A 26,006-nucleotide genomic window follows, 5' to 3' on the forward strand; every position below is an offset into this window, starting at 1 on the left:
TCAGTCGTGTCCGACTCTGTGCAACCCCATAGATGGCAGCCCACCAGGCTCCTCCGTCCCTGGGAGTCTCCAGGCAAGAACACTGGAGTGGGTTGTCATTTCCTTCTCCAATGCATGAAAGTGAAAAGTGAAAGTGAAGTTGCTCAGTCGTGTTGGACTCTTCACGACCCCATGGACTGTAGCCTACCAGGTTCCTCCGTCCTTGGGATTTTCCAGGCAAGAGTACTGGAGTGGGTTGCCATTTCCTTCTCCAGCTCTAAATGCATCCAGTAGCAAAAAGAAACAAACAAACAAATAAAAAAGACCTAAAATCTGGACAAGGGATAGAGATGCAGAAAGAAAAATTGGAAGGACAGGGGAGAAAGAGAGAGTGGAAAGAAAAGGGGTAAAGAAAATAATAATAATAATAATTTTAAAAGTGCAAAGGAGGACAAAATACTTGTGGGCAGAAGGGGACTCAACTGTGACCATCCAGCAAATTCCAGGTGTGATCAGTGTCCATTAAACTATATTCCAGTTTCCTCCATGTGCACTGCCTTATCTCATTTCGCAACAGCCCAGATTATTATCTCTGTTGAACAGTTGAGAACACCGAGACTGAGAGAGGTTGAGAAACTTGCTTGAGTCACACAGGAAGTACATATGGCAGGGCAGGAAATAAACACCGGCAAACTGACCCCTCTCCTTCTCCACCCTCCATCATCACACCCCACCATCCATGAGCACCCCCTGCCCCAAGGATGAGAGCATCACAATCTTCACTCATTGACAAAGTTACTAGAACACTTGGACTTTGAACAGTGAGTATCTACCTTCCATCTGGGCAAGAACGTTGGTGACAGTTAATCATCTATTTCCGTCCGGGTGCACCGGAGCTTTTCATTGCCCCTCCAAAAATAGAGCATTTTGGAGGAATGAGCACAACCCCAAAGTCCCAATTAGCAATACAGTAGTCTAGTTTCCACTTGACCGGACCTAAAAGGCAGCTGCTTCAAGGGAGCACTGTCGGGTCAAAGGAGCAGGCGCCGGGGCTAATCGTGGTCACGGCAGCATCACCTCTGTCCTCCTCGAGCAGGCGAGGCTCAGAATCCAAGGTGGTGATGCTGAAAAGCTGCGCAAAGTGCTGTGGGAGAAACTGACAGCGCTTGAGCCCGCCACCGAGCCGCCTCAGGGCAGCTCACCCATAATGAAGCAGCGAAGGCAGCGGCGGCCGGACAAGCGCTCTGCCACTGCAGAGAGACGGGCAGAAACCCGCTGACTTGAGCAAACTGGGGTAACAACTGCCAACAGGGTGCTTACAGCCCCGGGAACTGTTGCGGAGAATGCACCTGTATTAATGCCCTGACTCCACATATAATCTTTGACTAGGGGATTGATAATCAGGCCCATTTGGCGACGAGGAAATTGAAGCAAACCAAGGTTAAGTAACGCACCCCAGGTTTCACCATCTGTAAGTGGAGAAGCCAAATTATAAACCTGAGAGGTCTGAGTGCAGGGAGGTCTGAATCCAGAGACCACGTCTTAACTTCTATGCTGCAGGCGCGCCTTCCTTCCCTGCCCTCTAGGGAGGCTGTCACTTTGCAGTGTCAAAGCGATGAGACACAAGCCAACCAGGTCTGCTCTGAATCCCAGCTCTGCCCTTTTCAGCCGTGTGTCTGAAGCTAATGAATAACATCTCTGAACCTCTCAGTGTTTTTATCTTAAAACAGACACCCGCAGTGATCATGGCATCTAGGCTTTAGAGGGTGGAAGTGAAGCAGCAACCAGTTTGCAGGTCAAATGATCTACCACCTCATCTCCAGGGGTGAGAAGCCCCCCTGGATTCTCCTGCTCTGTCTTCATCAGCCTCCATCAGCTACTCTGACTCCAGGCTCCTCTGTCCACAAGATTTTCCAGGCAAGAATACTCAAGTGGGTTGCCACATCCCTTTCCAGGGAATCTTCCCAACCCAGGGATCGAATGCTTATCGCCTCCATTGCAGGCAGCTTCTTTACCACTGAGCCACTAGGGAAGTCCATGTATGTATATATACATGTGAGCACATATCTATTGCTCATACACATGTATACATGCATGTGTGTATACATCTGTATCTATATCTATATTTTCAGGTGGTTCCATTTCTCTGTTTGAACCCTGACTGATATATCCTAGATGGACTACTTCTGGGATCTTTTCTTACAGGGCTCTCTCTCACTTGTCTTTTGCTTTGACATTTTCACTTGATTTTCTTACAGTCACTTATAGCACCTCAGTGGCTTAGGAGCCATGGTCAAGCCATGTATGATGAACATGACAATGATAAATAACATTCCGTTGCAGCTTCTATTTACTGCTTGCTTATTTGTCAAACCCTATGCCAGCATCTTTACATGCATTATTTTATTTAATCCTCACAATCCAATGGGAGCAGGGTTTTTAAAATACTTATCTTGTAAATGAATAAACTGAGGCTCAGGGAAGCTGAGTGACTCACCTAAGATCATAAATAAGAGTCTATGTGCCTCAAACACAAAGCACTTAACCACCATGTACTGCCTCCCACTGTAAGTGATCCATCCAGGAAACAAGTCTGGAGCAAAATGCACATTTTACCCCATGTTCTTCCAGAAACACTAAAGCACCTTAAAAGGAAAACTAATTTGAGGTAGGATAATTAGAGATAAAAACAGAACAGAGAAACTTTAGAAAAGAAGATGGTCCCAGGCACCTGTGGGTAGTTGAATTTAGGTCTATACAGGAGATTAAACTCATTAGCATAAATTTCTGTGCAAAACCTTTCCCCCAAACTAGGCGACCAAAGAATGAATCAATTCTAAGGCATTCTGTCATGTTTTCTTTTAGACCTTGTGAACAGTTTATTCTCATTATTGCCAGAAAACAACAAGTGAGGCATGGGAAGACTAGGAGGCTTGCCATATATTTAGGAATTAGAAATGCTCTTATATAAAAACAAAGCAACAACTTGAGTCTTTTATCATATTGCTGAAAGCCATGCTTGGGTCATTAAACTCTTCTTGTCTCTGGTTTATCACTTAAATAAATGAGGTAGAATTACTAATTAGGCTTACAATGTTACCATAAAGAAAGTTAGGTTCTAAGAAATGAGTTTCCTAAGTCCAGAATGATAAGAATACTATTTCACAGTTCTGACCTGCCAGCTATCCACAACTCCATTTGCTTCCTTCCAGCTTGAGGCGAAAAAGAAAATGAAGTCATCTTGGTGGAACATTGTAGAAAATCTCTATCCATCTATGTGTTTATCTCATACTCATTCATTTAACATATATTTATTGATCACTACTCCATGTCATGGACTGTTTTAGGCACTGGGGATACAGCAGCGAATAAAACAGACAAAAATTCCAACCTGAATAAAGCTCACACTCTACTCAAGCCTATTTCTGAATTTGCAAGGACCTCTTTATTGTAAGTATGACTCTAACATATGAACAAGGCCAAGCTTTCAATAATAATAATGTGCATATAGGGCTTTACAGTTTATGCAAAGCACTTTCATGTAACTATAGGTTTTATTTCTCAAAAGAAAACTTGGAGAGTTTTCAAAAAATAAGACAGACCATTTAAATGAAGAGACAAACAATAATATGTTACCAAATGAAAAATATACAAAGCACATGAACGGATATTTCTTTACAAGGAAAAAAAAAGCCCAATGGCTAACAAACATGAAAAAATATTCAACTTCCTTAGTGCTCAAACATATGCAATTTGTAGCTGAAAGGTAAGAATTTTTACCCAAAAAAGTAGCAAAAATCAAAGAAAATAAAAGATTGTGCTCAGAGTTGGTCAGGAACAGTGAGGAGGTAACCACATAGGCAGAGAACCCTTAAATTCATATATTCTTTGATGTAGTGATTCTGCTGTTAGTAATTCAGTCAAAAGAAATAATCAGAAATTTGGATTTAAAACCAAAAAAAAAAAAAAAAAGAGAGAGAGAAAGACTTAAAAACTGTAAAACTATTCCAAGTTATAACTAACATAAAGAAATTATACAGACAGCCTTCTCTGGAGACACTGCCCCATATGGTCAGACAGCCATAGCTGCTTACTACTGCTTTGCAATGTGACATCTAAGGGGTTTTTTTGTGAAAACCACAGGAACAACTGCACCCCAGTGACACGCCAATCACAAACTAAGTGTGCAGAAGAGGATTTGTAAGCAGGATTGAAACTATGATTGACAAAACAAACTGGAATTCTGAAACTGTTGTTGATTCTTCTAAGCTTTTTTTTAATTTCCCATAGGTTTTAAAATCATAAAAGTCATTTACTTTTGATACTTCTTTGCTAGTTGAGAAATCTCTTATCACTTTGTATGTGATAATGATAAAGCTATTGCTGTGTTGTGCTTAAATTTCTCAGTCGTGTCCAACTCTTTGTGACTCCATAGACTGTCGCCACCAGGCTCCTCTGTCCCTGAGGATTCTCTAGGTAAGAATACTGGAGTGGATTGCCATGCCCTCCTCCAGGGGATCTCCCCAACCCAGGGACTGAATCCAGGTCTCCCGCATTGCAGGCAGATTCTTTACCATCTGCGCTACCAAGGAAGCCCCATAAAGCTATTAACATGCTTCAAGTTTTCACACATCACGTGAAAGGTATTATCTCCTCCCCCAACAAGCCCCAGAGCTTGGTACTATGATTTGCATATCTACATTATTGTGTTTGAGAGGAAACTGAGACCTGAAGAGGTGAGTAACTCATCTAAGGTCATGTAGCTAGTATCTGAGATTTGAATCTAGTGACCCAGTTTTGCTCTGAATCTCATGACCCTTAACTACTGTGCCACACACCCTTACCTTTTACTTTATAGTAAATATGAAGAGATTTGTTTCAATCTGTCCAATTAGGTTCTAAGCTCATATGGGGAACACATTTCTCCCTCAACTTTGAGTATGATGTCTTGCACCCAGATGGCACTCAATAAATGCTTGGGTCATAAATGAAAAAAGCTGCGGTTGTTTTGAAGTCATTTCTACTTCATTCAATTTTCAGTCTTTCTCCAAGTTGTCAGGAGACTTTTATGTCCCCCAGGGAAAAATATCTTAAATCAATTCCCTTTCCTCCATTCCTTTTCTTTGCCATTACCTTGTTTGAGGCCTTATTCACTCAAGCCAGACTCCACCAATAGCCTTCTGACTGTTCTCCCAGACTCCAACCCCACCTGTACACTCATGACCCTAAAATGCTATTTAATCAAGGTTTTACAACTGATGAGCCCAGATGCAAGATTGAAACTCTGAGATCCCAGGGTGACCAAGTGTGGGCAGAGCTCCTAAGCTAGTCACCTTTGACCAAAAGCATCCTCCCAAGTGACAAGCAGTCCTAGTGTAGGCTCAGGCTTAGGATTTTGTCTGGATGTGAGACTTTCAGCGTTACTGGAAAACTGGCACGGTTCCGGGCAAACCAGGACAAGTTGACTTTGCTATATTCTCCTTCCAGTCTCCAGATCCCCTTCTCTTTACTGCCATGTACTCTACAAATAACCATTTTCTACTTATGCCATGTAAAAATAGGGAGGCACAGATTTAGATCAATTCAGATCCTCACACAAAGACATTCAATAGCTCGTGCTGCCTAAGAGAAAATCTTCTGGACTTAAACCACCACTCAAAGCCCTTGGCACTTTTCAGGACTAATCTTGTCTCCAGCTGCTTGCCCTCTTGACCCCTCTCTGCCCAGCCTCTTCTGTCTCTTGATTGCCTATTGAATTATCTTTTCCATTTTCCCTCATTTTGCCCAGACTTCTTCATCTGGAGGGCTTTACTGCCCCCTGTCTACTCGTCCAGATCCTCCCCGCAAGGATTCAGTTAGTTCTATGCCCTTTCCCAAGCCCATCTCAATCTTCTGTGCTCAACTCAGGACAATTATTTGAACCATCCATTGGTAGGAATCAAGTGCACGAGACCCTGCCCTCTTCTGGAACTGTGCTGACAGGTTATAACTTTCCCCTTCCAAGAGCTCCCTTATCCTTTCCTAGGTTTATATCTTGTCTATCCAACCAGAATGCAGCTTTAGATGGCAGGTGTTACACCTTATATTTATGTCCCCCACAGTGTTTATAAATGCCATTTCTTATACTGAGTGAGCATATAATACATGCATGTTTATAGATAACTGGTCAATACTGTCTTTCTCTCCCACCTCCACTGCATAAAGAATTCAGCAACCCTTCTACACAGATGAATGCTCCAATTTTGTGTGTGAGGCTAAACTGCCTTCTCATTTTTATGCCTCCAGACTCTTAGCTTTTCTTAAATGCCTCGTAGGAGAATAGAACCAAGAGCGTAGTATAAACATTTCCTTCCCTGGTGACCAAAAAAAAAGGACAGAATCATATTGGAGGCGGGGTTGGGAAGGAAGACAGGAAGAAAATATTATCACAGAAATGTAAAGAAACAACCTTTAAGAAATGTTGGAGAGGTGAAGAGGACTCGAAATATAGGAAAAGAGAGAAAAGGTAGAGGGGAAAAGGGCTTCACAGAAAAGAAAAAATAAAATTAGCTGTTTGTGTTAGCGTATGGCCAGAGAATGTGCAGAGAGGCCTGGCACAAACAGCAAGCTCTGCCTGGAGGCCCCGCTCCTGTGACCCCCTCCAGAAGGCTGCCCTCGGTGGGCACCATGCAGATGATGGGACTTGTGTCCATGCCCGGGGGTGCCCAGATGCCTGATCAGCATGCAGCCCCAATTACAGGACCCAAGGCAGGCACAGGGAACTGATGGAAAATTTCCTTCAGGCAACATAATCTCGGCATAAAAAACAATATTGATCCATTTGCCTTCCAGCCAAAGAGAAATCAAGTTAGACAAAGGAAATTAGGCAGTAGGTTTAATGTGACCCCAACTGCAGCTGCAAAATAAACCTAATGCACCCTGACTCTCCTTACCCAGCGCGCTCTGCTTTGCTCTGGCCACTCTTCTGGGAGAGCGCAGAGTTTCTGCAGGCGCAGGAAACCTTTTAAATGGAAAATGTCAACTATCCTCTGGTGTTCAGAGAATCCCCCAGCCACCAGGATGTGCTGGGAAGTGTGATCCCAGAGCACTGGCAGATTTGCAGGGACCTATGTCACTCGCTGGCCAAGCGCACACTTGTCACTGAGGACATTACATGCAATCTGCTTCTCTCCAGCCCAGCGAAGAAGCTGTGATCTTGAAGTCTGGGGCGGCCTGCTCTTCATGAACCTACACATATACATGTGTGTACATATATGAATACAAATTTAATCTCAGTTTATACGTGATGAGAGTGGGGAAATCAGGACCAACATGTACGTTTGCATAAAGTATGTGAGGCTGTAACCAGAGTCCCTGATGAATAGGAAACAGTTATGTGTCTGTGTGCATGTGTCCTGGGTCAATGCTAAGAGGATGAGGGATGAAGTTAGAATAACAAAATAGGTACAGGGCCAGGTCTAAAGGTGGATATTTGTGCGTCATCTGAAGGGACAGGAAATGATCCTGAGTGCAAGTTGTCTAACTCCACTTCCTCCCACCCACACCCCAGCTCCACATTCTGTCCCACTCTGCTGGTGAGGGCTGATCCCTGGAATGTCACACTTGCAGTTCAGAAAACAATAACTGCAGCAAAAAAGCAAAAGCCACCACCTCTCCACTAGCCTTGCCCCTGCTCCCCCTACCCCCAAGTAAAGAGTGGGATTGTGTCTTACTTTTGTCTTCAGCTGCCTATTGTGGTCTTTGACACATGACTCACTGGAAAAGACCCTGATGCTGGGGAAAGATTGAGGGCAGGAGGGGAAGGAAGCGGCAGAGGATGAGATGGTTGGGTGGCATCACCAACTCAATGGACATGAGTTTGAGCAAACTCTGGGAAACAGTGAAGGACAGGGAAGCCTGGCATGCTGCAGTCTATGGGGTCGCAAGGAGTCAGACAGGACTTAGCGACTGAACAACAAAGGGGTCCAATATACCATTCTTAATGACTGAGTAAATGATTGTGGGACAAGATAAAATGCACTATAGACAAATGGAAAGTTCTGTGTAATGGAAAGTTCTGTGTTTACTTACAAAGAATCATGCAATTTTATATATTTCTACTGGCAAAAATCTGACAGCATTTGATATAAAACAAATGGATGTCCTATAAAAACTCTCCCAGTGTACCAAAGATGGATACAGTGTCTGAAATAGTGAAAGACTGGAAACAACCTAAACATCCTCCAGCATTGGCACATATATAATCAATCACGCTATACTCATAAAATAGAATATGATACAGCAGTGGAAATGCGTGAAGCACCTACACATTTCAACACAGATGAGTGCCATAGACATAATACATTGTACATATGTGGTACAATTCATATAAAGCCAAAAGTACACAGAATACATATATTGGGTATATACTGTGTTTGGGGATGCACTTATGTATTGCACAAATAGAAAGAAATGCATGGAAGCAATAAACATTAAATCCAGGATTCAAGGTGTTTACTGGGGGAGGGGAGAGATGGCTTTGGGAAGGTTAATATGCAAGTGCTCATTGCATTGTTCTTTGTACCTTTTGTTTATGTTAAATATTGTGTCTTTGAAGGATTATGGACACTGTAAATTACTATCTGCTCAAGTGGACTTAAGAATGTGATACCAAAAACAACCATTCAGTATAATCCTATCATCTTAACATAAATATTAATACCAGAGAAGGCCCTACACAAGTTTCTATATTATTGACTGAATAAATGTGACAAGATATTAAAACTCCATACAATTGCTCATATTTCATATTTTTAATCTACAAATGGCAATTTCATAAGGTATTGGGTCAGCCAAAAGATTAGTTTGGCTTTTACTGTAGAATGTTATGGAAAAAATCGAATGAACCTTTTGGCCACTGCAATATATCCTAGAAAAATGTCATGAAGGTAATGAAGAGTTCTTTGCTGCTAAGTTGCTTCAGTCGTGTCCAACTCTGTGCGACCCCATAGACGGCAGCCCACCAGGCTCCCCTGTCCCTGGGATTCTCTAGGTAAGAACACTGGAGTGGGTTGCCATTTCCTTCTGCAATGCATGAAAGTGAAAAGTGAAAGGGAAGTCGCTCAGTCGTGTCTGACTCCTAGCGACCCCATGGACTGCAGCCTACCAGGCTCCTCCATCCATGGGATTTTCCAGGCAAGAGTACTGGAGTGGGGTGTCATTTCTTTCTCCAGAAGAGTTCTTTACTTAGTTATAAAACCAGTCATCTTCACAAGTTCCTGCTCTGGTGGTATTACAAGCAGAGTCAGATCCAGTTCTGGGACTTGCATCTTTGTAGGATATGGACAGGTGTCTGTCAAGAGAAGGGTGAGCAGAGGTGTGCCCAGGACATTGGGATTCTGCTAATTATGGTCCTCAGGATCCACTGAGGGATCTGAGGATGCTTATCTGGTGATGGTATGACTTATTGGGGCCAATGTCTTTCTTCAAGTGTTTGATTAAATGAATGAATGGACTATTATCTGAGACTGTAGACACATTCCTTGTAGCTTCAGAGGCCAAACATGTTAGGAGCTGGAAGGAGGTACTTTTTAATGCAACCAAGGTAAGAACATCCTAACAATTAAAACCATCCCAGGAAAGACTAAGTTGTTTGGTTAGGTAGTAAGTTCCCTAAAATGAGTAATAATCAAATGGGGCTATAAAGAACTCTGGGGAGTTAACTGGATTTTGAGTTCCAAAGTCTTCTCATACACGATGAGAAACTGTGCTGCTCAAACCTAAGCATCAGAAATCCCTGGAGGGCTTGTGAAAACACAGGTTGCTGGGCTCCACACACAGTTTCTGAGACAGTAGGCCCAGGAGGTACCTGAGAATCTGCATTTCTAGTAAATTCCCGGATGATTCTGATGCTGCTGGTCCAGGGACCACACTTTGAGGACCCCAGATTAAAAAAAAAAAAAAAAAAGGTACATCAGCTTACATTAAGGTTTGTGTGTGTGGCGGGGAGGGGGGTTGAGTTTTGCTCAGGTCATTAAAAAAGACTGCCTTCCTAAATGACTCACTGCCTCCAAATAGACTTCCACTGTGATCATCTTCCACAGAGAACAATACATTGTTACTGATGTTTTCTCTAAAGGTTTTTGTAGGAAGCTATGGCTCTTTGCTGTGCTTTAAGAACACAAGGACCCCTGGGATTCTTTGCAGGTACTGATAATAAATTTCCTTCCATCCATTTTCACTCTGTCTCCTGACCCCTCCATAACCAAGGGCCCATGTTTTTAAGATAACTAACCAGAATTAGGGGTGAGTCTGTGACCAAAACACAGAATCATTTAACCCATAAAAGAATCCAATCTGGCTTAAGCCACATTCATGGCCAGGCTAGGTCTGGCAATGCTACTGGCCCCTGACTCTGGAATGTATCCTTGTCAAGCACTGCCTTGGGGAAGGAGAAGACAGAAGTGCCAAGGATCTTTCTTTTTTTCCAACTCAGATGGGAAAATGTAAAACCTGGATCTTGAACTTGTTTCAGGAACAGATAAACAAGGCCCAACCAAAAATTTAAAGTCACATTTATTCACTGGCCCAAGACAATTAATATCTGGTTTAGTCACTCAGCAAATAACTACTGAACTTCTATGTATTCCTGGCACTGTTTTGGTACCTAGGGATATAGCTGTAAATAAGACAGGCAAATGCCAAAGACAGAAAAATGTATGATACATGTGTGGTAGGAAGAAAAATATAGCAGGTGCTTAGTTAGAAAAGACTACGCCTTTCATACAACCACCTCCCCTTGGTGCTTATTTTTTGCCCAAATCCTAATGCTTAAAATAAACTGTGCTTACTCTGGCAAGGGCAAACCATCAGTGATAGAATGGGTTACTGTGATCTGTTTCTAAGCTGCTTTTATTTTATAATTTGAAAAAAAAATGCAGTTATTAGTAGTGAAGTCCTTGGAAATCATTTCTAGTTCACTTGAAAGGTTCAGTTGCATAAGAACATGTTTAAATAAACAAACTGGAATAAATAGTAGAGAAAATTTTATCCATATGTAATCAGCAAGCTAGCTTTTCTCACGCATAGTCCAAAACTTTTTTAAAAGCAAATATCTTCTGAAGGTCACAGGGTGGATCTTAGTGGTTTGTTGAAACTGTTTCACTGCAAATAATCTCTTAAAGGAGTCAGCTGTAGGGGCACATGAGTTCTGATTTAATCAGGTTATCTTAGCCAAAATAATCCATCTAAGCATCTTCATTTTAGTCCTTTTTGCTGCAAGTTGCAGGTGTGTAAGAAACACAAGAGATTGAGCTTTCACATGATTTTAGCATAATTTCATGTAATATTAGTACTGTATGGTATATGATCTCATATAATTTTAGTACTGTTTAGTCTGCTTTTGAATCACAATTATAGTTAACACTAGCTCCCACTTATTTAATCAATTGACCATCTACTGCCACTGACTACCTACAACTACTGAGCACCTCCTGCATGCCAGGCACTACATTAATTATCTACGGAGCATTTAATTATGAACATTAATTATGTACAGAGCATTTCAAATAGTTTGTTTTTTATTTGGTTTATTATACCAAGCATTTTATGTACACTATCTTAAACACAGCAATGCTATGAGATTAGACATCATCATCATCCCTATTTTACAAATAAAGAGACTGAAATTCAGAAAAACTAAATAACATTCCCAAGGTCATACCCAGTATGTGGCAGACAGAGAAGGAACGAACCGCCAAGGCTTTCTCTTTACAACCTTGTTCTGCTCCTGCCCCAGCAGGTAGGCTAGATTTTGTGTGGACTAGCAAAAGTCATTTATTCCTCAAGATACTTTGCTACCATTTGCCAGAGAACTGTCATAATTGCTCTATAAATCTATGGTAGATCTACTATGTGGTGGGTGCTTGGATAGCTGTGCAAAAGCAGAGGCTGAGCGACCTTCACCGGATGCCAGGCTGCCCCCGGGAACGTCTGCAAGGCAACCCGGTGAAAAATCATGGCGTAAATCATCCTCGTTTCCCATCGCCCATCTGGTACAAGGGTTGGCCCTCTTCCCTCCACCCACAGGATGTGTGCTGTGATAGTGTGGGTTTGGGGACTAGAGGAGGCGTGAGTTATAAACAGTCTTAGAAACAGGCATTAAAAGCAAAGCCTTCAGGCTGACCAGCATTTACAAGCAGAGACGTGGTAGCTGTGTTTGTGTGTCTGTGAATGTGTGCTAGTATGTGGGCGTGCTGACACTCCTTTTGAGAAGGAAGAACACAGTGTACAAATTAGTTAAATGGTACACAATGTCCAACTTCAAGGGGAAATGCCCAGTAGCTTCCATTAAATAGTCACTGATGACACAGCTGTAATAATCAACCAGTCACCACCCTTTACCAAAGGGCACCTTACTCCCTATTTCTTGTTTTTCCCTGAGTCCCACAATCTCCACTGCCCAAGGATGAAACCATCATTCTTATCCTGCTTGCTTTCACACACAAGGCCCTCTCTAGATCTAGGAGGGCACTTTCATAAGCTGCAAGTCATTACTCTTCTCTGAATATAGTTAAATTCATTTATCTCTATCTTCAATGAGAAAGGGAAGGAAATTAAGCAGGAAAGACAGCACAATGCCTTCAAGAATGGCATATTCAAGGTCAAAACCTGCAATAATTAGTTTAAAAAATAATACACACAAATAACTGTGAGCAAAGTATGCCTGCTTTGCAAAACACAGTCCAGCCTAGGAGTCTTCATGAAATGTTCCAGTGTACACAATGGGTTAGCTGTGTGTTTGTGTGCTTGAGATTCTGTGAGATACCCTGCAGCTCATAAATACTGAAAAGGGACAGTTGCCATAGTAACTAAGTGCTATTTAATGAATACAGAAGAACAGAAGCTCATAGGATAGTCTTAAATTGTCAGAATGTGAGTTACTGCTGCTGCTATGGGCTTGCAAGTAACTTTCATGCCATCTTCACTAATAAGGTTTTTAACAAGTTGGCCAATTTGACTGGTTTCTGTCTTCACCACGTAATACTGAAAGATTTTGTCTTGACATCACATGAAAATCACTCTGGATCTCGTCCTCCTGATTCTAAGTTCCAAAGATATCCTGCAGAAATGGGCCAAACATTTAGATTGGCAATGTGTCCTTAAATTTGAAGCTCTGACTCAAGTTGTGACGTGTTAGGACACATACCTCTGTCACAAGCAATAGACCCTGGCTCCGTGGGCCGTCACGCTGCATACAGCAGACTCTTTTTCACTTCCAAAAAAGGTGAATGCTCTATATGCACGAAATGCAGTTTGTTTTGATTGTGCAATGACACAGAAGAGCTATTGCACTTGATTTTTGCAGAAATTTTTACAGGCTAGCAACATCTTAGGTAATCTTTCATCAGGATGTCCAAACCGTCTCTATAGACTCCCACTGCCAATCCTGTCTCAACATCCATCATCACATGTCAGATTCCTCACTCTGGAATCATCTGGCTTTTTACAAGTTTAAAAGGAAAAAAAAAGCTTAGTGTACTGCTTTTCTTTCTCATCTCCCTCAGTCACTTTAACGCAACCCATTTTTAAGGTTACAGATTGTGTTGCAAGCATACTTACCTCACATGCCATTAAAAAGTAATGAGAATTAAAAAAAAAAAAAAAGAAAGGAAAACATCTATGTACCATGAAGCCAAAAATCATTAGCAAGTGCATCCATCCTCCAGGGGCTGGCTTGTTCTTGCATAACCAGCAGCTAGATTGTCCTCGTTGGGGCCCCTAGCTCAGGGCGGGCTGTGCGCTCCCCCTTCAGGCTCTTGGGAGAAATGCACATTGCTCTCATTTGACATAGTCGGGCAATTGCTTTTGCTAAAACCTTTTGGGAAATTTAGAAGGAAAATTCTGTCCAATCTCTAATGGTGTGGTTAGACAGAAAGCTTTCACATCACCAGCCTTCAGATAATAATAAAATCATGTAAAATAAAAAGGGATATGTTGAAAAGAACCTATAGATACATCTATTTGTTCATTTAATTAAATAATGTTTCCCCACTAGATGAGCTCTATTTAAAACTGCCTCTATCTGTAATAAACAAAATTAAAACTGGAAGAGAGGCAGCCCACGGCCTTCTCATCCTTCTGCTCCCTTCCACATCTTGAACCTGTTCTTTCTGCCTTGTAACCCCAAACCTTAACTGCCTCCACCCAGACAGACCCTCCTATCCATGCCTCGGTTTATCTGACCTCCATGTTTAGTCCGACTTTCAGGTCAGGGGCTTCCCTGGTGGCTCAGATGGTAAAGAATCTGCCTGCCACACGGGAGACTAGAGTTTGATCCCTGGGTCAGGAAGATCAGGTCGAAAAGGAAATGGCAATCCACTCCAGTATTCTTGCCTGGAGAATTCCATGGACAGAGGAAGTCTGGCAGGCTACAGTCCATGGGATCACAAAGAGTTGGACACGACTGAGCGACTGACACACACTCAGGATTAGATGTCTCGTTTTCTCTCCCCTCTTGATGGTGGGCCTGTAGGTCTTTTGCCAATGACTGCACTAATACAAGAAGGATCTTTCTTTCTCTGAACTTCGGTGGTGCCTTGTTTTTGCCTAGCATGCGATATTCTTAACACATTCCTAGACTGTCAGCTTCCCGAAGGCAGGGCCTGGCTCTTGTATATAACTTTGACCCTCATGCCTGTCTCTCAGCGCCGCTCCTTGCTGAGTGAATGCGTGCATGAACCAGGAAGATAGCTCTCTGTTAACTTAATTTTCTTTTCCTATTATGAGTTGCTTAAAAAGCTAATTGCTTCCCAACCTCAAAATAAAGGGGACACAAGGAAAAGGAGACCTGTAAACCAGTTCTTCCTCCTTTGCTCAGAAAATCCTTTATCCTTTATTCATCTCCGTTCATTCATTCTTTCAACAATTATTTATTGATAACTTGCAGTAAGTTAAAAGTGTGAGGAAATAATGTTCTCCTCACTTTTCCTCTTATTTTAATCTTTGCTGAAGAAAATCTTTCCCATTTTCCTCACCAACCCTGGGATCAATTGGGGTCTCCTAAATTGCAGGCAGATTGTTTACCGTCTAGCCACCAGGGAAGCCCCTCAAAGACAAGAGAGGAATGAAAACACTCTGCGTGTTGACTGTCCTAATTCCTAGCCATGTGGACAGCCATACGCAGGCCAGTCCCTGTGGATCTTCTCTTTAACCCTTCTCCTGGATATCTATCTCCCGTGGTACCAGCCTTAGGAGTCTCCTTGGTTCTTATAATGTCTGAGAACGACACCAGCTCAGGTGTAAAGCACTGTCTTCCTTAGACAAGTGGACAAAGAAAAACGACCTGAACTCCAGGTTGTGAATAATTCGCTTCCTTTACTTACACATATATTGTTGCTTGGAAGATATTTATAGGCTGTGATTATGTCTCTTTGAGTCATGTTTTTGGACTATATAAATTTAGACCATTCTCTCACCAGTGTTAGCTACCGATTTCTATAACATTCTTTGTCCTTCCTTTCCTATTCACTTGTTTCAGAATAATAGCCTATAATGATCCAGATGTTAAGTTCTTATTCTTTTTAAAGATCTATATATTACTTGCTTAATTTCCTTAATTTCTAGCCTAAAATAACTAACTTAAGGTCAAGCCAAAAAGCCTCTGTGCTTTTAAGTTTCTCTCTACCACTTTTTTCATCAGTTCTCTCATATTTCTTATATAATACCTGTCCTTCACTTTATAACAGTAATGATAACAGAAAATTAAATATTTACATTTTTATATATGTATCTTTTGGGGAAAGGTTATATATTGGCCTTTGATTACTAGTTCTGAGTCTTCTCTCTTGATGTCTGCTTACTGTATATAACTAAAGGCTAAGCATAATGAAAACCAGCACAGCCTGAGAGCCTGCTGTGTAGGTCTGGTCCTAGGTCATCAATGCTAAGCTGCAGGACCCAGGCATATCATTTAAGGTCTCTGAATGTCCACTGTCTCATCTGTAATGAGATATTGATAATAATTATTATGCCTACTTCAGATGGTTTTTTTTAGAATCACATAAGAAATGCGAAAACGTTCTATAACCTAAGAAAGTGTTACACCAAAATAAGATATGTATTACTATGGTTATTTTACATTTATCTAGTTTGGCTGGTGTCATTCTTTGCAATACTTTTTTATTTTTAGGTGTTCTCAGCTATTTTGCCTGTGGTGATCAGGGAGGCAGATGAACTATTGGGTTCTATTTCTCTGACTCTCAGAATCTTAAAAAAAAAACAAAAAACTTTTCTTATTTTAATGTCCTTTTGAAACACAGAGAAATGTTATCTTTACTTGGCAGGATGTACTGAAATGATCTAGCTCTCTTTGGATTTCTTTGACTTATATCTTACTTCTCCAACCCTTTAAGAATTTTCTCTAATCCACAGTCAGAATTTTTTGCACTATCATTATTCATCTTTTTCAATGTGAAAACTGCAGAATGTGAGAAATGGGGTCGAATAGGTGGTTGAAGAGGAGACTCCATGAATAATGAATCTGGAAGAATACAGGCATACCTTGGAGAGAGGGCAGGTTTGGTTCCAGAGCACTGGAATAAAGCGATTATCACAATGAAGCAAGTCACATGAATTTTTTTGGTTTCCCAGGGCAAATAAAAGTCATGATCATATTGTAGTCTACTAAGTGTGCAATAGCAGTACGTCTAAAGAAACAGTATGCATACCTTAATGAAAAATTATTTTATTGTTAAAAAAGGCTAACCATCATCTGAGCCTTCAGCAAAGTCCTAATCTTTTGGCTGATGGAGGGTCTTGCTTGGATGTTGATGGCTGCAGGCTGATTAGGACGGTGGTTGCTGAAGGCTTTGGTGGCTGTGGCAACTTCTTTTTTATTATTATTTATTTCTTTTTGGTTGTGTTGGATCTTCACTGCTCTGTGAGGACTTTCTCTAGGCAAACAAGCTTCTTCTTGTGGTGGCTTCTCTTGTTGCACAACATGGGCTCTAGGGCATGCAGGCTTCAGTAGCTGTCCCACAGCTTGTGGAATCTTCCCTGACCAGGTATGGAACCCGTGTCCCCTGCGTTAGATTCTTAACCACTGGACCACAAGAGAAGTCTGGAAATTGTCTTAAAATAAGGCAACAATAAAGTTTGCTGCAATGATTGGCTCTTCCTTTCATTAGAAAAAAAATGTCTCTGCAGCATCATGCAAGACTGTTTGATTGCATTTTACTTACAGCACAACTTTTTTCAAAATTGGAGTTGATCCTCTCAAACCCGGCCTCTGCTTTATCAACTAAGCTTACAGAATATTCTAAATCCTTTGTTGTCATCTCAACACCTTCATAGTAACTTCATCTCAAGAAACCACTCTCTTTGCTTGCTCATGAGAAACTACTTTCCATCCATGAAATTTTATCATGAGATTGCAGCAATTAATTCATAACCTCAGGCTTCTAATTCTAGTTCTCTTGCTATTTCCACCACATGTACAGTTACTTTCTCCTCTGAAGTCTTGAGTCCCTCAAAGTCATCCATGAGGGTTGGAATCAACTTCTTCCCAACTCCTGTGAATGTTGATATTTTGACCACATCCCATGAATCACAAATGTTCTTAACAGCATCTAGAATGGTGAATCCTTTCCAAAAGGTTTTCAACTGACTTCCGGGATCCATCAGAGGAATCACTATCTAGGGTAACTATAGTCTCACCAAATGTATTGCTTAAACAGTAAGACTTGAAAGTTGGAATTATTCCTGATCCATGGACTGCAGAATGGATGTTGGATTAGCAGGCATGAAAACAGCATGAGTCTCCATCAGAGCTTTTGGGTCACCAGGTGCAGTCATATTTGAAAAGGAATTTTTTTTTTTTTTTTCTGAGAAGCAGGTCTCATGAGTGGACTTAAAATACTCAGCAAACAGATGTACTGTCATCCAGACTTTGTTGGTCCATTTATAGAGTAGAAGCAGAGTAGGTTTAACATAATTTTTAAGGGCCCTAGGATTTTCAGAAGGTAAACGAGCACTGGCTTCTACTTAAAGTCACCAGCTGCATTAGCCCCTAATAAGAGAGTCAGCCTGTGCTTTGTAGCTTTGAAGTCAGGCATTGCCTTCCCACTAGCTATGAAAGTCCTAGGCGGTATCTTCTTCTGATATTAGGAATATATAATGCGTTTTCATTTACACTGACAATCTGTTGTGGGGTGTAACCACCTTCACGAAATATTTTTGCTAGATTCTCTGGATAACTTGCTGCAGTTTCTACGTCAGCACGTGCTGCCTCACCTTGCACTTTCATGTGATGGAGACAACTTCTTTTCTGAAACCTCATGAACAAATCGTTGCTAACTTCAAACTATGAATAGTCTTCTGCAGTTTCCTCACATCTCTCAGACTTCACAGAATTGAAGAGAGGTAAAGCTCTGGATTAGGCTTTGGTTTAAGGGACTGTTATGGCTGGTCTGATCATCTATCCAGACCACTAAAACTTTCTTCATATCAGCAACAAAGCTGTTTCACTTTCTCATCATTCATGTGTTCACTGGAGGAGCACTCTTAATTTCCTTCAGGAACTTATTCTTTGCATTCACCATTTGGCTAGCTGTTTGATGCATGAGGCCTATCTTTCAGCCTATCTCAGCTTTCAGCGTGCCTTCCTCACTAAGCTTAATCATTTTGAGCTTCTGATTCAAAGTGAGAGACACGAAACTGTTCCCTTTACTTGAACACTTAGAGGCTGCTATAGGGTTATTAACTGGCTTAATTTCAGTGCCGTTGTGTTACAGGGAATGGGAGGTGCAAGAAGCAGGGGAGATACTAGCGAATGGCCATCGAGTAGAGTAGTGAGAGCACACACAGTATGTGTCAAGTTCATTGTCTTACACGGGCTCAGTTCATCCCCAAACAATTACAACAGCAACATCAAAGATCACTGATCACCATAACTGATACAATAATAATGAAAGAGTTTGAAATATTGCAAGAATTACCAAAATACGAAGCAGAGACACAAACTGAGCAAATACTGTTGGGAAAATGGAGCCAACAGACTTGCTCCAAGCAGGTTTGCCACAATCCCTCAGTTAAAACAGGGTGTCTGAAGTCCGATAAAACAGGGTCTGTTTGCATAGACTTTTGTTTACCACCACATAAAACCTTTAAACAAATGTCTCTTTGGTAATAGTAGACGGTCTTACCTATCCCCATTTACACATACACATGTGCATCAACACGCACTTGTGCACACACACGTGCAATGTTAAAGTATGTGGGGTTTTCTCTATGAACAGCTGCAGAGTTTATGAAAAACACGACCAGGATGCAGATGTTGTCTGCATCAACATCCTATCAGGAGAAATTAACAAAGCTTCAGTCTCCACCAAATGCTTTTCTGAGTTGGTAGAATTGGCCAAACCTGCAATACTAACATAGAATTATGGAAATTGGAAACAAAAAGCCAGAGTCTACTGGGAACGACAGGCTCAAGATGAACTGAGCTGGAAAATGTGGGTAACTAAAAGTGACATCCTTTGTGCTGGAATTTTTCTATCTGAAAGCTTGAAAAAGGCTATAATTATTTCGAGTTTTCAATGCAATCCTTTTTAAACTAAGCCTTTCCTTTTCTTCATTGCTCTGTACCTTTCCTCCCTGTGAACTCAGGCGCTTGCCAAGCACTGAATTGGGAAATTCATATTGGTTTTATACACATATGCATTTCCACAGAAGGTAAGCAACACAACTTTTGCATCTTCTATGCCAAAGAGAACAAAAGAATGTTGGTACAGTCAAATCTGTACCCTGTGCTTATAATACCTGAGCCTGCCTAAATAAATCACCTAAGAAGAAATGGCTTATTAAGGCCAATGAATAATTTCTTTGCAAGTTAGTGCTTTTTCTCCATGGAGAAGCCAAGTAATACAAAAACTTAGGCTTACCTTGTGGCTTTTGGGTCCCAAATCACAATGTCAGCATCTGAGCCCACAGCTATTCTTCCTTTTCTTGGATAGAGGTTAAAGATTTTCGCTGCATTTGTGCTGGTAACTGCCACAAACCGGTTTTCATCCATTTTGCCACTGTGCTGTAAAACAATTCAAGGAAGAAAATACATTTCTTTTTCTGATAAATCATAAAACACTAAAAATCTCTTATCAATAAAAGTAGGAGACTTGTATCTCTTAGAACCAAATAGAACCACACCTAATTTTGTATAGTGAGGCCAAACACATCTGCGAATACTGATAAATCTTAAACAATCATTGTGATAATGATGGGGATGAATGGGGTTAAATATGGAAGCCTGAAAGTAACTTTTCAAAAACCTATCAGCTTAACAAAACATCTGCACAAATTTTTCCCATTCTTCCCAGAATCACAGAGAAAAGAGCTAAATGTTGGTAACAGTACTTCCGATTCTTTTTACTTCCACTACCTACTACATTTATGATCTGGATTATTTACTGCAGACCTAAGATTTATAGATAAGATTTATAAGATAATCATGTAGATATTATATAGAATACTATAGAATTAAAATAAGATAGGCCTATAAATCAGGTGACAACACTTTTAAAAAAAGAAAAATCAACCAAGAGGTTCAGTTTTTACTCTACTAAAATTTACATGAACCAACAGTCATGGACAGTCTGCTGCAAGAGATTTTAATATGGATGAACTTCAGTGGGATGTGATCCTTCGAAAATGATTTTTTTTTAAATGTTGAGAGTTTATCCCTATACACACTTATATGGCAAGAGCATCCTTAAGGTCTATTTAATTATCAAAGGGTCTTTGCCTCAAAAAAAAATAAAAATAAAAATAAAAACTTTAGGAAACGCATCCTGAAAGTAACATTCCCATAAATAAATCATCCTAAAATTTCAGAAAATAACATAGATTCCTGTATGTTATGAAGAAATCTCCAATCACTTTAGATCCACTTATACACCTTAAGATCATGGCATCTGGTCCCATCACTTCATGGTAAATAAATGGGGAAACAGTAGAAACAGTGAGAGACTTTATTTTGGGGGGCTCTAAAATCACTGCAGATGGTGATTGTAGCCATGAAATTAAAAGACGCTTACTCCTTGGAAAGAAAGTTATGACCAACCTAGACAGCATATTAAAAAGCACAGACATTACTTTGTCAACAAAGGTCCATCTAGTCAAGGCTATGGTTTTTCCAGTAGTCATGTATGGATGTGAGAGTTGGACTATAAAGAAAGCTGAGTGCCGAAGAACTTATGCTTTTGAACTGTGGTGTTGGAGAAGACTCTGGAGAGTCCCTTAGACTGCAAGAAGATCCGACCAGTCCATCCTAAAGGAGATCAGTCCTGGGTGTTCATTGGAAGGACTGATGTTGAAGCTCAAACTCCAATACTTTGGCCACCTGATGCGAACTCATTTGAAAAGACCCTGATGCTGGGAAAGACTGAAGGCAGGAGAAGGGGATGACAGAGGATGAGATGGCTGGATGGCATCACTGACTCGATGGACATGGGTTTGGGTGGACTCTGGGAGTTGGTGATGGACAGGGAGGCCTGGCATGCTGCGGTTCATGGGGTTGCAAAGAGTTGGACATAACTGAGTGACTGAACTAACTAACTAACTAATATGCTTTATATATTATGAAAATCTGCTGTAATGAAGTTACTCATTGTAGCTAACACAAGTTCAAAATGAAAGGTTAGGCTGTTATTATCAAGAAGGTCTAAGCAAAGAGAAAGAGAAGGAAAGCCATCTGGGATGATTAGAGTTAAGGGAGAGGTAAAAGGGGGTGGAGAGGACAAAGGGCAGAAGACAGGGCCGTGGAGATGCTTTGAAGATCCTTACATGTGAATGAATTGTTCAAATATCATCCAAGAAGTAATGCAGGAAATGAAAGGGTTTTAGGGAAGAAAGTAGCATGAGTATACCCTGGTGTTTGAAACTCAGTGGTGGTCCTAGAGTATGGGATAGATTGTAGCAAGCCAGAGAGTGGAGGCAGGGACACCAGCTGTGAGACTACCACAATGGTCCAAACAAGATGTGGGACTCCAAGTAGAATGGTAGAGATGAAGGTGGAAATAAGGAGGCATTTGGAAATAAAATTGACAAGACCTGGTTTTAAAAAAAAAAATTAGAGCTGGCAGTGAGTGGTATATGCAAGGGATTCTGGGTGTAGATGTGATTATTCCTTTTCTTTTCTTTTTTTTTTTAATTTTTTTGGCTGTATCATACTGCATGTGGAATCTTTGTTCCCTGACCAGGGATTGAACCCATACCCCCTATATCAGAAGCTCGGAGTCTTAACAACTAGATCACCAAGGAAGTCCAGAGATGTGATTACTACATCATTGAAGGGAGGGGTTCTGAGAGACGGATGAGGATGGCATGACATTGGGGACCTCAGGTCCTACCCATCAAGTCTTCACTGCTGATCGTTACAACTACGCTCATCAGCCGCCTGGATAGGCTCATGTATGAACATTTAGCCATTTGATTATTCTTCATCCTCAGGTAGAAACTTTTAAACTGTGAAATTAAAAGAAAATGTCTGTGCTTTGGATTTATGATTTATGTGACCTCATACAGTAGCTTTTTAACCATAATATTCAAAAGTTCTTTAAAAGGGACATTTATATTTTTATATGAAAAAGGGGTGCAAATGTAATAAAGACCCTTCATGTCTTTTCAATCATTCCAAGTGTTTATATCAGTGACACATGAGGAACTTGGATTCACAAACATGGAAATCAGATAGAAGGGCTATTACATTTCAAAGTCTTCAAAAACAATCCTCTTGGTACCCGATCTAAACTTATACTCTGATGTCTGCACCATGGCGCAAAGCATCTGCTAAACTATGCAGAGAAGAAAAGTATTTTTTCTTATTATCTGGGGAGATGGCATGGTGGTGGTGATGCGGCAGTATTCCCAGTGGCCACTTCTGCGAAAACAATCCAGAAGCTTCTCATGAAGGCTTCTGGAACTTTGGTCCTAAAATAGACCAGATCCTCACTGAAGAATTCAGCAAAACAAACTGAATTCCGTGACACTCACCACGCCTTTTTCCCATATTATCGACATCCGGTCCTCAACACCATTCACTCCATTGGGAATCTTAGTAAAATCATCCTTCCCAAGAGCTTTCTGGCAGCTGTTGAAAGTACAGTTGTCAGACCCTGTGGTGGTTAGGTCATCGCTGTAAAAGATACACATGAGAGCAGGGTGAGGAGATAGAAAATGCCAGGAGGAAACTACCATACCTTTCTCTGGTCCCCTGACCCCATTCTCAACTGAAACTCAGAAAACCACAATGGAGAATGAGCAGCTTTTCAAGGTTGGAAGGAAGTGGCAAGTGAACTCTTGTACGGTCTATTGCAAAAAGCTCTCTGTTAACTCAGATCTGAGTACCTGTGAATGGGGAATGTCAAATTATCCACGAATGGTGTATTCATCAACAAAAATGATCATAATGCACCCCCCATGCCAAAAAGCATCTGTAAATGGTCTGAATGGTCTTTCATGGGGATAACCTGCTCTGAGGGCAGGATTTTGTCTTTTACCTGTGGCTCTTCCCTAGATCATCATCTTTTGTATCTCTACCACAGGCATATCCAGTTCCTGGGTTATATCAGCATGGGAAATACTCAAGAATATTCTGTCTGATAAAAATAGGGCATACGGAAGAGACCCGGCCCTAAGCAACAAGAGATAGAAAAGACAACAAAAAAAATCAAAGCAGAGGAAAACTTCAGGAAAAATGATCTGATTTCACTGTGGTCGGGAGAGATTTTGACACCACATCATAACGTAATGAAGCCAATACTTTTTGGTCCCCAAGTGCAGGACTCCCCAGGGCCTGTCAGGTCAAGTAGAACAGAAGACTGGGAGGTCAATGGAAGGTCAAGTTGGTATCACACAACCTCCTATACTCAAATCCTTCACATTTTAAGACTTGAAAAACATCTTAATTTGGCAAAACACTTCACAGTCATCTGCTAATTGATTACTTAGCCAACAGATTCATGAGGAAGTCAGGAGTTGAAGGGTCTGGTCGCAGGGGTGGACCCATAACATGATGGGCGGCATGGAGCCATTCTCTATCCCAGTGGTGGGTGCCATCTGTGCCGAGACCTGCTGCGATGGGTTCTCCGTACACCACCTTCCCTGGAAAGTTCAAAGGAAGTGATCAGCACCCCCATTTGCTCTTAAGAGAGCTGATTGACAAACACCTAATATCAGTCTCTCTGTCCTAGCTAAACCATCATGTGCCTTTGTCTTTCACCTCTCCAGCGGCTCTAGATTGAAAACTAAAATCTCCTATTTACTGAGCCTTTACTATGGTCAGTAAAACCTTTACTATGTTAAATGTGCATTGCAGCCTGTGGTAGATGATTGCACCCACTCACCGATACTAGGCTTGGCCTCATGACTTCCTTTGGCCAATTAAATATGAACAGAAGTGCCACGTGCTGCTTCTGGGCAGGAGCTATTAAAGCCACAATGAGTCTTGTCATGAGACCAGTGGGAGCTGCTTCTTCAGGTGTGTCTCAGAATGAAGAGAATATGGAGCAGAGGCAGAGCCAACTGATGATGGATGAATGAAAAACAGATCTCTGCTGCTGTGAGCTATTGATATTTTAGGTTAATTTGTTACGGGAGCATAACCTAGCAAAATCTGGCTGATATATATGCCATTTTAATGTAATCTTCTCAAAAACCCTATCTGGAAAATGCTATTATTATCTCCATTAAAGGAAGAGTCTTGGGCATATATTTAGAGAAAACTAGAATTCAGAAGGATACATGTATTCCCAGTGTTCACTGCAGCGACATTAAGGACAGCCAAAGCATAGCAGCAGTATAAGTGTCCACCGGCAAACGAAAGAAGAAAGAAGATGTGGTACATACATACAATGGAACATTACTCAGCCATAGAAAAGAATGAAATTACACCATTTGTAGCAACACGGATGGACCTAGAGATGATCATACTAAGTGAAGTAAACCAGACAGAGAACGACAAATACCATATGATATTGCTTCTGTGCAGACTCTTAAGAAAAAAGATACAAATGAACTTATTTACAAAACAGAAATAGATACACAGACATAGAAAACTTATGGGTTACCAAAGGAGGGATACATTAGGAGTTTAGGATTAACAAATGCACACTCCCATTGGGTTAGCCAAAAGATTCATTCAGGTTTTTCCTAACAGCTTATGAAAAAACCCGAATGAACCTTTTGGCCAATCCAGTATATATAAAAATTACATAATCACCAGGGACCTACTGTATAACACAGGGAACTATATTTAATATTTTAAAATAACCTAGAAGGGAAAAGAATCTGAAAAAGAATATACATACATACTATATATATGTATGTATGACTAAATTACTTTGCTGTACACTTGAAACTAACACAACATTGTAAATCAACTATATTTCAATAAATAAATAAGTTTTAAAAGGCAAGGCTAAGGCTTGTAGGGTTAAACAACCTCTGTACAGTTAAACTACAACTCAACACAAGTTGGGGGAGGAAGTAGGATCTGAATCCAGGCATTTTCATTCCATCAATCCTAATCTCTGCACTATACTACTCTGATGATAATGACAACGTAGAGCCCAGCCACAAATAGATTGATCATCTTTCCTCACTCTTAAGGTAAAAAAACCTCCTCTAAAAGCTTAACGTTAAATAAAAGAACACTCAGATAATAAAATTGTAGCCAGAAATGCATATTTATAAAATCATGCAAATGAGACTATCAAAAGCACACAATGTTAGAAAAGTTAATAGCGCAGAGTGAATTTAAATTTAAAATCAGGAGCCTATCTCTGATTAGCGTTTGTCAGCACTATAATAGATTCTCTGGCATCCACCTGATCACATCCAAGCTGTCTTGAAGGAGAATACACAGAAGAGAGAGGCTGGCGTCCCAGTTACTTCACTCTGGTTAACCAGATGCCAGACCTTAGTTAAAATCCTGATATATAACTGAAATCAACTGATGTACTCAGAGAGTCCTGACAGTGGATGGCCACCAGATG

The 26,006-nt window shown here is 40.9% G+C and overlaps 1 protein-coding gene across 1 annotated transcript in view; it reads right to left on the reverse strand.

Moving 5' to 3' along the window:
* Nucleotides 1–26,006, reverse strand: part of DPYS (dihydropyrimidinase) — a 100,831-nt gene that overhangs the window by 25,577 nt on the left and 49,248 nt on the right. The window contains exons 5-7 of the mRNA XM_006053903.4: nt 23,958–24,114; nt 23,005–23,146; nt 19,899–20,041 (exon numbers count right to left, since the gene is read on the reverse strand). Of these exons, the coding sequence (XP_006053965.1) occupies nt 19,899–20,041; nt 23,005–23,146; nt 23,958–24,114 (442 nt within the window). The remainder of the gene's footprint in view (nt 1–19,898; nt 20,042–23,004; nt 23,147–23,957; nt 24,115–26,006) is intronic.

The sequence above is a fragment of the Bubalus bubalis genome, chromosome 15 (genome assembly GCF_019923935.1).
Source record: "Bubalus bubalis isolate 160015118507 breed Murrah chromosome 15, NDDB_SH_1, whole genome shotgun sequence".
Classification (NCBI taxonomy): Eukaryota; Metazoa; Chordata; class Mammalia; order Artiodactyla; family Bovidae; genus Bubalus; species Bubalus bubalis.